This window comes from Hippocampus guttulatus, chromosome 18 (genome assembly GCF_054856545.1).
Source record: "Hippocampus guttulatus isolate MCC_2025c chromosome 18, RoL_Hgut_1.0, whole genome shotgun sequence".
Taxonomy (NCBI): Eukaryota; Metazoa; Chordata; class Actinopteri; order Syngnathiformes; family Syngnathidae; genus Hippocampus; species Hippocampus guttulatus.
The window spans coordinates 9,297,163-9,308,386 of NC_141278.1; the positions used below are offsets into that span (position 1 = coordinate 9,297,163).

The window sequence follows — 11,224 nt, forward strand, 5'->3', positions numbered from 1 at the left end:
CCGGAACGCCCTGCCAAACAGTGCTACGCTGGCGTTTTGGAAGAAATGAGGACCAAAGTACAATAAAACGCTTTTTGTTTGTCTATTTTTGATTTTTGGCCGATTTGTGTCTCCCCCGCGTTCCAGGTGTTGCCTCCTCTACGGAGCGCCGTAACAATAATTTAAAAGAACACGGGACTGTGAGTATCGATGAATGGAAACTGTAGTGGGATGTTTCACTTTCGAAGTAGTAATTGTGGTGTGTGTATTTGTACAAAACGTAACATTAGGTCCCCCCTAACGGCTTTTCGTGCAATTCGTCAAGGTGTCTCCCACGAGAAGGAATCTTTGTGCACGCTCCTTGAGTGTGCTCATTTCGTGCTCATATCTCCTTCACACTTTTCCCAATAGCTAGAGACCTTCCACACTTGGTTTACTTGCTCGCGTCACGATGCTTTTTGAATAATATTTCAATCACGCAAGTGTAAGGTATTTTAAAAAATCAAAGGCTTCTTCTCAAATAAATGCTTGTTTTGCCCTCATACCAAATTAACAGGTATAGAGCCTCACGAAAGTTGACCATACACCGTTTTCAAATTAAACACTCCCTTGTGTCTGCACTTAATATCAACAAATAAATGCCTCTTCTCAATTAAATATCCTTTTTTTAATCTAAGGGGGCAGGAGGGGGGGGGGGTGGCAAGATAACCTTAGGTGGGCAAGTAGGTGGCAATAATTACCATAATAAGTCCACAAATTGGCACCTCCTCTAAATAAACGTCTACTCCTGTACACAATACCACCTCTTCTCAAATAGATGCCTCCTTTTTTCATCTCAGGAAAAAAAATAGCAACGTAGCGCCAATAAGTACCTGCAATAAACCTTTCTGAAAGAAAAACCTCTCTTCAAGTATATTCTTGGCATGATCTACAAATATCATGCCAACTCTTTCAATATTGTCAAAAATCTGCTCTAAGTGCTTCTCCTTTATTTGGTGCCTCATTTTGCCACAGGAAAAATGTGCTTGCCATATCATGTGGCTATAATTCATTATTCCCAAAAAATACTGACCTTTTTGTAAATAACTGCAGTTGAGTAAAGAAGGAAAAGTGTTTTTTCTTTAATGCTAACACTTGGCTAATGAGAGTCTCCCCGCAGTTTATTTTTAGCCTGATGGAGCTGTTGTACTAATTAAAGTGGAGCTACTTGCTCGAATGCGACGGTTCCGTCAATGAGATGGATCGCGAGCGTTCTCGCTGACAAAAAGGTGACGAAAATGAATGGAATCCCACCTCGCGGATGTACGGAAATCAACCACATGTCCCATCTTTTGTTTTTCTCACCGAACGACTTGACAATGACACATTTCCTTCCTGTCACCTTGCGAACCAAACAGCAGCATCCATCTCGGTTGAAAATTCAGCCCTTGAAACCGGCTTTCGTTTCACAATTTGGTCGGCATGTCAATCATGAGTTGACCAGCAAAAAGATTCTCAAGAAGCCATGACTAAAAACTAATTAACACTTAATTTTAAAAAGCAAAAGTCCAAATTAAATAAAGGCTAACGATAATGAAAAATCTTACCGAGGAGGTGGCTCGGTCCCCGTGGAGTTCATAGCCAAGGTGTGCAGACCAAAAGGAGCAGCACCATGTCCATTGAATTGAAGTCAGAAAAATGACAAAAATTGTTTAATATTTACTTTGCTGTATGTTTTTAAAGACTATTATCGAGTGCTTTTTTTCTTTCATTGAATTTGAAATCAAAATATAAATATTTTAGTCGTTTTTTTTAGGGGGAAGTTGGAAGGAGTTTAATGGAATTTACATACTTTTTTTTCTCTTTTTTTCTAGGTGACGAAGGAAAATGGGGAAGAAGGACGCCAGCGCCACCAACCTACCAGTTGATCAGTACAGGAAACAAATTGGTGGGTGCCCTCCCTCCCCCCGCACACACACACACACCTCCTTTCAAAAGCATCTTCGACACTAAAACAATCAATCAATCATGCAAAAAAAAAAAATGTGATTTTTGCAGGTAAGCAGGACTACAAAAAGACAAAGTCGGTTCTGAAGGCCACGCGGCTCAAAGCGGAAGCCAAGAAGAGCTCCTCCGGATTCAGGGTAAGATGACATTTTTTTTTTCAGTCGACATTGGGGAACAAAAAAGAAAAAAAAGGATTTAAGTAAGTACCAAGTCGCTGTGCGCTGTAATTGAGTACAAATATAGCACAATTGTTCCGTTCCGGTGTTTGAATAATTGGTCGCCTTTCCTCATTAATGTTCCGCCATCCTGCCGCAGGATTAAACGCACGCCGATGATGAAATGGTCATCTTTTTTTAAAAATATGCACCGCCGAGCCACGGCAGGGCCTCATCAAGCACCTCTTTAATCCAATTAGATTAGTCGCTATCTTGAAATATTGATACGGCTCGTGAATTATTCATGTTTGGACAAGAAGACAAGGAGAGTCTTGGATTAAAAATACCTCAGGGACCGAGGGCATTAAGAATCTCGGAGCTCTTTGGCCTCAAGTGGTGCGATGGTAGCTTCAGCCTGGATGCGAGGGTGTTAGGGTGAACGCTTTAGCTATTCCACATCGCTCAACAGACCAGGCCCGCCTTTTAAAGGCACAGTCGTAGTTACTCCAATGTCGAATGTGTGGACAATAAAATAACTGAAATCCTGATGATTAGTTGTCGACTAATCATTTCATTGTTGCACTTCTGGACCTTTTTAACATTTTGGTTGAAAAACCACTGGTTTAGGGTTTTGGGGAAGGACAGGTTGGAATCTGGTTTTGGGTTTGCCTCACGATTGGGATTAGAGTATATGGATCAGGGGGGGGTGTTTTTGGTGTAGGGCAGGGGTCGGGAACCTATGGCTCGCGAGCCAGATGTGGCTCTTTTGATGATTGCATCTGGCTCGCAGATAAAATATTCTCGCTTGTTTAATCCATCCATCGATTTTTCACTGCTCACGTTCTGTTCAGAGCTGCAGTTGGCGGCAAGAGCAATTTTAATTGGATGATACTGGCCTACGTAGGCCATTGCTGGGGAAACAGGTATACGCCCCCTTTTGAATCAGCCCGCTCGGTCATTGGCTCAAAGCTAATCCTAAACGTATAAGATGGTGTGTCTGATTCCATCCTGTAGATTTGGGCCCCCTGTCTCCTTATCTTAAGTCAACAGTCTCAAACTTGGGCCTTAAACTGGACAGTGATTTCAAACTCGATCGGCAAATTGGTGCCGTTGTTAAATCCAGCTTCTTTCACCTTAGACAGCTGGCCAAAATAAAACCTCTCCTCTCACATGAACACTTTGAGACAGTAATTCATGCCTTTGTCACATCCCGGCTCGAGTACTGCAATGCCCTTTACTTTGGAGTCAGCCAGTCCTCCATTAAGCGCCTTCAGCTGGTCCAGAATGCCGCTGCTCGCCTCTTGACTGGTACTCGTAAGAGGGAGCACATAACTCCTACTCTGGCATCCCCTCACTGGCTCCCCATTCATTTTAGAGTTATTTTCAAGATCCTCTTATTTGTTTTCAAATCTCTGAATGATCTCGCGCCACCTTACCTCTCTGAGCTCATCCGCCCCTACGCACCTAGTCCGTGGACCAGACTTTATTAGAAGTACCAAGAACTAAACTGAGGCTCAGAGGGGATCGAGCCTTTTCTGTTGCTGGTCCCTCTCTCTGGAATGACCTCCCACTGAACATTCGGCAAGCCTCCTCGCTGCCCATCTTCAAAACCCCCCTCAAAACTCACTTGTATTCTTTGGCATTCGTCTCGGCATGACTTAGATTTGTTCTTGGTTTTACTGTTTGGTGCTTTCTACCGCCTTTATTACCGATTTGTCTTACTGTTTATTGCGCATGTTAAATTGCTCCATGCACAGCACTTTGTATGCAGCGATGGCTGTTTGAAAGTGAAATATAAATACTGTTGACTTGATTTGCAGTGACAAAACACCATCGATGAAACAGTGTAATGTAAAGCGGCACTTTGACACTCGCCACGCTACGTTGGCATCAAAATACCCGGCGGGAGACACTAGAAAGGAAGCATGCAAGCTACTGAGCAGGGTGCAAAGCTAGCCAGCACCAACTCCACGTATGGATTCGGCAAGGTGATTATAATTCCGCCCGTTTTGCTGGATTTTTAGCAATCGAGAGGAACGGAAAACCATTCACATTAATGGTGAGTATTATCACAAAATTATTGAAAAGAATATATTATACTGACATTTTGTTGAATTCACTTTATAAATTTCCCCAATGTGAGACAAATAAAGGATATCTTAATCTTAATATATAAAATACAGTGTATATGTGTGTGTGACTCTCACTGAAATACATTTCCAAATATTTTGCTTTCATGTCTTTCTTCATCAAAAAGGTTCCCGACCCCTGGATTAAAGTATATGGATCAGGGGGGTTTGCTTTTGGTTTAGGGGTTTCTCCATAAATATTCCTTCCCAATCATCCACGCTTGTCCTCCTGTCTTGTGGAGGCAGCTGGCCTCCCTTCGTGTAGCGCCAACCCGACGTAGCGGCATGAGGAGTCAGCAGCTGCCAGGACAGCCTGTCTGGCGGCTGTGCTGCGAGCAGGGCCGTCTGGACCACTTGGCATGGAGAGAGCGAGCGAGAGAGTGTTAGACGGGTGGGACTTTTGCTGTCGCAACTGTGATCGGTTGGCGGTGACTTGTGTGGAACTTGACGCGTTCTGCGTTCACAAAAACGCGCATTGCGTTTAGCTGGAGCTGGACTATGATATTTGGTGAAATTCGACCAATCTAACTACACGATGACGCGAGGGAAGTAGCACTAGATTCCTGCCTTAACGGGAGGCTGATGAAGACGAATCAGGGAGTTAAAACGGAAACGAACTTAAAAGGAAGGCAGAGTTATTGTCACAGCATTTTGAGGCATTAAGACCGGTTTGCTCCCTCGATGGGTTGCTGACAAAAATCTAAACCAGAATGTTTTGTTGCTGACCTGCAAACTTGAGCGCGACGTTTGATGATGTACATTTTGAGGCGTTGCGACCGAACTAGTTTGATGCCTAAATGTGTTGCCGAACAGGAAATAAATGATCCGTAGCACTACCTCCAAATATGAAAGGCTAAAGTGACAACCAAGTTTGGTGTTGGGTTATTTTGCAACACTCACCCCAACTAGTTTGCTAAAGAAACAGAACTCGGAAGGGAATGATCCCCAGCACCATCTACAAACGTAGTGATGATGAAACAACACAAAAAAATCAATACAAAAAAACAAAAAGTGTGATGTTGTCCATATTGATGGCTTGAGACCGAGCTAGCTTGCTGCCTAAACGGGTTGCGGACAAACACGAAACCTTCCTTGAAACTCAAAAAATGAACGACCTGTAACGCTTCTTCTGAATGTGTGATTCTTTCTGCAAATGGTGAGCCACGTTTCAAGTCGGACAATTTTTAGACTGGCCTGAGTTGGCTCCCTAAACGGGAAGTACGTTTTTTTTTTCTTTCTAATATAAGTGGCTCTGGCCCAGTTTGACTCTAGTTCTTCTCAGCATTAGAAAGCCCTCCAAGCTCTCCATGGCTAATGAGAAAGTTTTTGCTAATGACTCGGGGCGGATAACGAACAAGTGGAGAAAGTCGGAGTGGCCCTCATGAAAGTGGAGCTGATGAAGATGATTTAACGAGCGGTTGCGCCACTCGTCAAGTGGACCGCCACTCGTGTGTGAAGGGACAATTAAACAATAGAACGGCAAAAAATAGGTCACTTCTCTTTTTGAGTTGGTGATTGCAGCCAGACTCTTAAATTGAGATTAGCGCCTTTTTGGGTTTTTTTCCCTCTGGGCCTCTGCAAATCACACCAAATTACACAACGCATTGGCAGTCATTCTTCACAAAGCGTCAATGCTCAAATAGTCGATCTTTTATTTTTTTAATCTATAAGCGTGTTCGATGGAATCGTGCAGGCAACCTCATGCTTCCTTTAGTTTGCCATTCGTGGAGCATGACAGCGACTTACTCGAGTCGATTTTGAATACACCTTTAAAAATACTTTGATGTGACTCTTAACTCTTTCATTCCACAAGACGTACTTGTACGTCTTTTTAAAATTAGGCCCCGCCTACCAAGGACGTACTTGGTAGACTTCTAAGTTTTTTTTGCGTCATAGAGAGGAGGAGGGTCTGATGCAATCTGTGAATGAGATTAAGTCGTTTACATTGTAAATCATGTAAGAAAGCGACCAGTAGGTGGCAGTGGTGCCTCATGTGCTTGAAATGCATGCTTTTACAAAAAGCTCTTTTTCTCCGTTTTTTGCCCACGAATCGCCATTTTCATGAAACTTGGCCATTTGTTGAAAGAAGAGAGTCCAAACTTTATTTTGGTAGGCTCCATGTTTAGCATTAGAACCAAATATTCTGTGGGCCTTGCAAGATCAGTCAAAATCCAGTCAAACGCTGGGATTGAGGGGGTTGCTCCAGTGAAAATGGCTGCGATTGAGTGAGTTAAGTGTATGCTGTACTTATTTACATCTACATAAGTGTTTCCTATATATAAGTACGTATTTACTGAGGTGCTTGTTGTACCATGCTCATTTATTCTTCGGCCTTGTACGTACTTCCCAATTTCCTAATTTTTATTTCATGTGGGCCAATGGAAGCATCAGCCGCACGCAGGTGACCAACCCGTGACAAAATGTGTTTTTTCTTCCCAGGACGCCTTTTTGCTCGTCGTGGCCATCTTGTTCTTTGTCGTCTGCGTCTACGCCTTTTTCTACCTCAACCTCAGCAACGAGATTAATATGGACATGGACGTGGACTGAAAGCAGCCGTGGGAGACCAAGTAAACACAAACAGGAAGCGATGTCGTTAGTCTTTCAGACTCTTCATTAGGTCGCCCCACATAATGCAATCCTAGCAATCCTGTCACCTAGAGGAAGGATATTCAATTGTACGGCTAAATATGTCTTCAGCAAAAAAAAAACAAAAAAGAAATCGTAAATTTTTTTGTCCCTGTTCGGACATCTTCTTGGTTTTCGTACGTTAAAAAAGTGTGCTTGGGTCATTCGTTTCCTGGAATCGGTGCACATTCATTCAAAGCGTTACGTACATTTTGTAATAAGGGCCCAACAGATGGCAAGGCTTATTTTAGTAAGTTTTTATTCGCAACTCAAGGCAATGGCGAGCTTTTCGGTGTGCTCAGCAACAAATCCCATCAAAGTTGATCTCACTGCGTATGTAAAAGAAGTTGGTTTCCCCAAATGTATTTTTGCTAATACAGTCATTCCTCGGTTTTCGAACGTCCCTGTTCTCGACCAAATTGTTTTTTTGACCAGAAAATTTGAGATTTTTACGCCTTGGAATACGACGACGGAATACGAAAATCGGTTTTCGACCAAACTGAGCAAACCCGAATACGCCACTCGACTCGTCTCGGCTTCCTTACGCGAGTAACGTTCATTGTGAGCCGACCTGTTTGTTGTGATTTACGCAATTTTTTTGTTGTTGTTATTTCTGCATAGTGTATTAGCCCGTAATCATGGGCTGATCAAATAGTTTCGAATTTTGAACAAATCGGTTTCCGAACAGCCTTCTGGAGCGCATTATGGTCGAAAACTGAGGTATGACTGTATTAGTGGCTGTCTGGAACATATTACTTGGATGCAAATAATTTCTAAGCAGACAAATTGCTTTGGTTTTCAAACTTTAGCTTGACTGTCAAGAATGGATTAATCTGGAAAACCGAGCTTCTGCCGTAAATCATTTTTGTGAAGATTTTAACGGTGGGGAGGTGGGGGTGGGTTGAAAGCATCATTTCCCGCTGCACAATGGTTGGGAACGGCTCGCCCTTCCGGTAATTCCGCGGAGTCACGTCCTCTCCGAGGGGGAAAAAAAATATGTAAATCTCCCCTCACGGCACAGGAGACAATCATGTTTCCCGTCACGTTGTGCCGCACCTCCCCCTTCGCTGCCCCGGCGAGATTGGAATCCGTGCGTGAAATAGTGATGGGCGCGTTTCTACCTGGATTAGCATCGCAAATGCGCTGCGTTCATTTAAATGCGAGAGACGCCACGGCGGCCGGGAGCAGTTATGCTGCGACGGCCTCTTAAGAACGAGAATGCGTCAATGCCTTCTTTATCCCACCCTGAGCGCTCTCCCATGACCTCCTCACCTTCAGTAAAAGGCTGCATGGCAAAGGAGCCTCTCGGATAAAAGCGGAATGCTTTCATCCATCCGCACACCCCTGCCACTTCGCAACATGAAGATAAGTTGACGTAATAGACCTTCAAGACATCTACCTGGAAGTTTATTGCCGATTCTCCCAAATGCCATCACAGTAGTGACGGAAGCTTTATTTGTATGACTGATTGACACTTGCTGGCCAATTTATTCGGTACAGCCTTCAAAATAACTTTTGTTTGTTGTTTTGTTTTGTTTTTTAACACCATGCACTAATTTTGACCCACATTGGGTTCATTTTAACCCCGAAATTCTGTGGCTGCTCTTGGATTGGGGCTCCCAATGAGTGTTAAAATACACTGAAAAAGAAATGTCGCAAAATTTCAACTCGTGATGTATGTTTGGGGAAAGGTCATGTGTGAAATTTCAAATCTTTTTAAATCTCCCCCCCAAAATGTTGCTCGTCCTAACATTTTTGTTCTTTTAAAATGCCCACATTTTCCAGTGTGCCCCTGCCAAATCTTCATCTTCCGCCCATTGTTGGGGGAGAGTGACGTGATTTTTTTTTTCCTTTTTGTGTTGTCACCACATGAATAAGTTTGTAATACATTTAATAAGAATAAAACGTTTTTCTTGAAATGTGATTTTTTTTTGTACTTGTACTTTTTCAGCCACATTGTCATTGAAGTTTTTTTTTCCCCTCGATATATTGCGGCACAGTTAAAAGCAGGTGTAGTCATTATCTTCAGCTCTTAAAAGGTAATGGATATTACAACCTATAGCGTCTATTTGCTTTTTATTGTCTTCCCATTATTCTCTTTCACGTCGCTTCATTTCCAAGCCATAAACGTGTAAGTCACGGCTGCTTTAGTATCTCGCGTTAACGTCCTGGCCGCCATGCGGCTGTCTTGTTTGAGGGCGCCGGCTGGGGCCGCCTTCACGGAAGGACCAAATTATTTCTTGGTCTAGTATCCAACACGAAAGCGAGCAATCGAGAGGAAATGTTACATTTGGAATATTCGAAGTTCTCAAACGGTCTCAAGACTGGGGCGGTTTGTCAAATGCCGGAAGCATTTCTCGTGCATCGTTAGCTTGCTTGTTTACTCGATTAACTCAATTGTAACAATCGACACATTAAATTGTGCTCATAAAGTGCATACACGCCCTATAAAGTTGAACATTTGCTTGCATCGTGACGTGCCACTCCGCTTCCTTATTTGACCTTGGCACATCAACCTAACAGCGGCCCAAACAAAGCTAATCGTCATTACATTGTGCGCATAAACCAAGCGGCGCCAACCTTTCAGTAAATGAAACGACAACAAATCAAAGGTGTTTCCGAGTCATTGGAAATTTCGCCAAGAGTCTTTTGCCAGGGGTGATGCTATCGGAGATGTTCCCACGCACGCCACTCGCTCTCGAGAGCGTACGGGCTGGCTGCCATTTACGTTTTTGTCATGTTTTTCATGTCAACAGAAATGAGCTCACGCTTTATCTCGTCTAGTTTAGAAGTGGGCCAGGTTTGTGTGCGCCGCTCACGAGGCTCCCATCAATTTGTGTGTGTGTGTGAGAGAGAGGTTAGTGTGCCTGCGGCCTCGCTCCAGCGAAGCGCTACCAGTCGTCTCTCTGACGGCGCGGCGAGAAGAAGGGTCAGCACCTCCAGGAGCTCATTTAGGTCCCTTCTCCTTTTTCACACACACACGCTCACTCGCTTCTGGACTAGTGATGCATGTCCCCGAGTGCTGGCAATGAAAAGACTGCATTTTCTATCCCTCACTGCCATTTCAAACTAGAATGTCGTGAAACCTCCTTGGAAAATACTAGTTATTGCTAAAATTAACCCACATAATCGATTAGATAAACAACTCACACACCCTGGTGACTGTACGCCGTACTGAAGTAAATACAGTGGATCAGCAGTTTTTAAAAAAATCGGATGGATTATGTTGGAAAAAAGAACTCTACACAGATGTTAATATATAACATGTAGATAAATATCCATACATCCATTTTCTGATCCGCTTATCCTCACAAGGGTCGCGCGGCATGCCGGAGCCTATCTCAGCCAACATCGGACATTACGCGGGGTACACCCCGAATTGGTTACCAGCCAATCGCAGTGCACACATAGACGAACAACCATTCGCCCTCGCAGTCACACTCTTTCGAGTGCCCAATCAACCTGCTGTGCATATTCTTTGGAATGTGGGAGGAAACCGGAGTACCCGGAGAAAACCCACGCAGGCACAGGAAGAACATGCAAACTCCACACAGGAAGCCGCGGCCGGAATCAAACCCTCCACCTCTGCACTGTGAGCCCGACGCACTAACCAGTTGATCACCGGGCTGCGATATCGTAAACAAACATGGATATTCTGCGGAAACCCACACGAACGATACCAAGTCATTAACAAAATTACTTTCAATATATTCCCTCGTCCTGATGAAACCAGTCGACTTTATGTATTACACTTGGAGAACAATACATATTTATTGGTGGGGGTCGTTCAACGGTGTGCGTGCGTGCATGTGTGTGTGGGTGAGTGTCCCTTGCGTATCCCGTGCAGGTGCTCAGCAGGTGTCCTCTCGCAAAGCCGTCGCTCTCCATTTGCTTGTCTGTCCCAGTGTATTTGCACACGTCCACTATTGTGTTGTTCACGGAGGAACACCTGGGCCTCGCTGCACCTGGGCCCGTTGTCCACACACACACACTGGAACACAGCCAGTTCCTGTTGTGCGATAAAGGCAGGAAGCAGCAGCTGTCACCCAAGCTGACAATTCCCCAGTGGGGGGAATCGGAGTCCGTCTCACCTGAGTGCTTAGGTAGACCTGGAAGCGAGCAAATCTTTTGCTTTCCCGATACGGATAACGACCTCTGAAGGTTTAAACCAGGGGTGTCAAACATACGGCCCGCGGGCCGTAACCGGCCCCCAAGGAGGTTCGATCTGGCCCGCAGGATAATTTAAAAGGGGGAAAAAAATGCATTAAAGACACAGAATGAATATTTTAAATACAATGCAATTTGTGGATTATCCGCTAGGGGGCACGCTGTTTTGATCACAGCAGAAGA

The 11,224-nt window shown here is 44.1% G+C and overlaps 1 protein-coding gene across 1 annotated transcript; it reads left to right on the forward strand.

Moving 5' to 3' along the window:
• Nucleotides 1-7: 7 nt before the first annotated feature.
• Nucleotides 8-8,798, forward strand: triqk (triple QxxK/R motif containing). Its single transcript, XM_086137468.1, has 4 exons — nucleotides 8-179; nucleotides 1,833-1,906; nucleotides 2,017-2,102; nucleotides 6,689-8,798. Exons 2-4 carry the CDS (start codon nucleotides 1,846-1,848, stop codon nucleotides 6,794-6,796), a joined length of 255 nt encoding a protein of 84 aa, XP_085993594.1. The 5' UTR covers nucleotides 8-179; nucleotides 1,833-1,845; the 3' UTR covers nucleotides 6,797-8,798.
• Nucleotides 8,799-11,224: the final 2,426 nt, after the last annotated feature.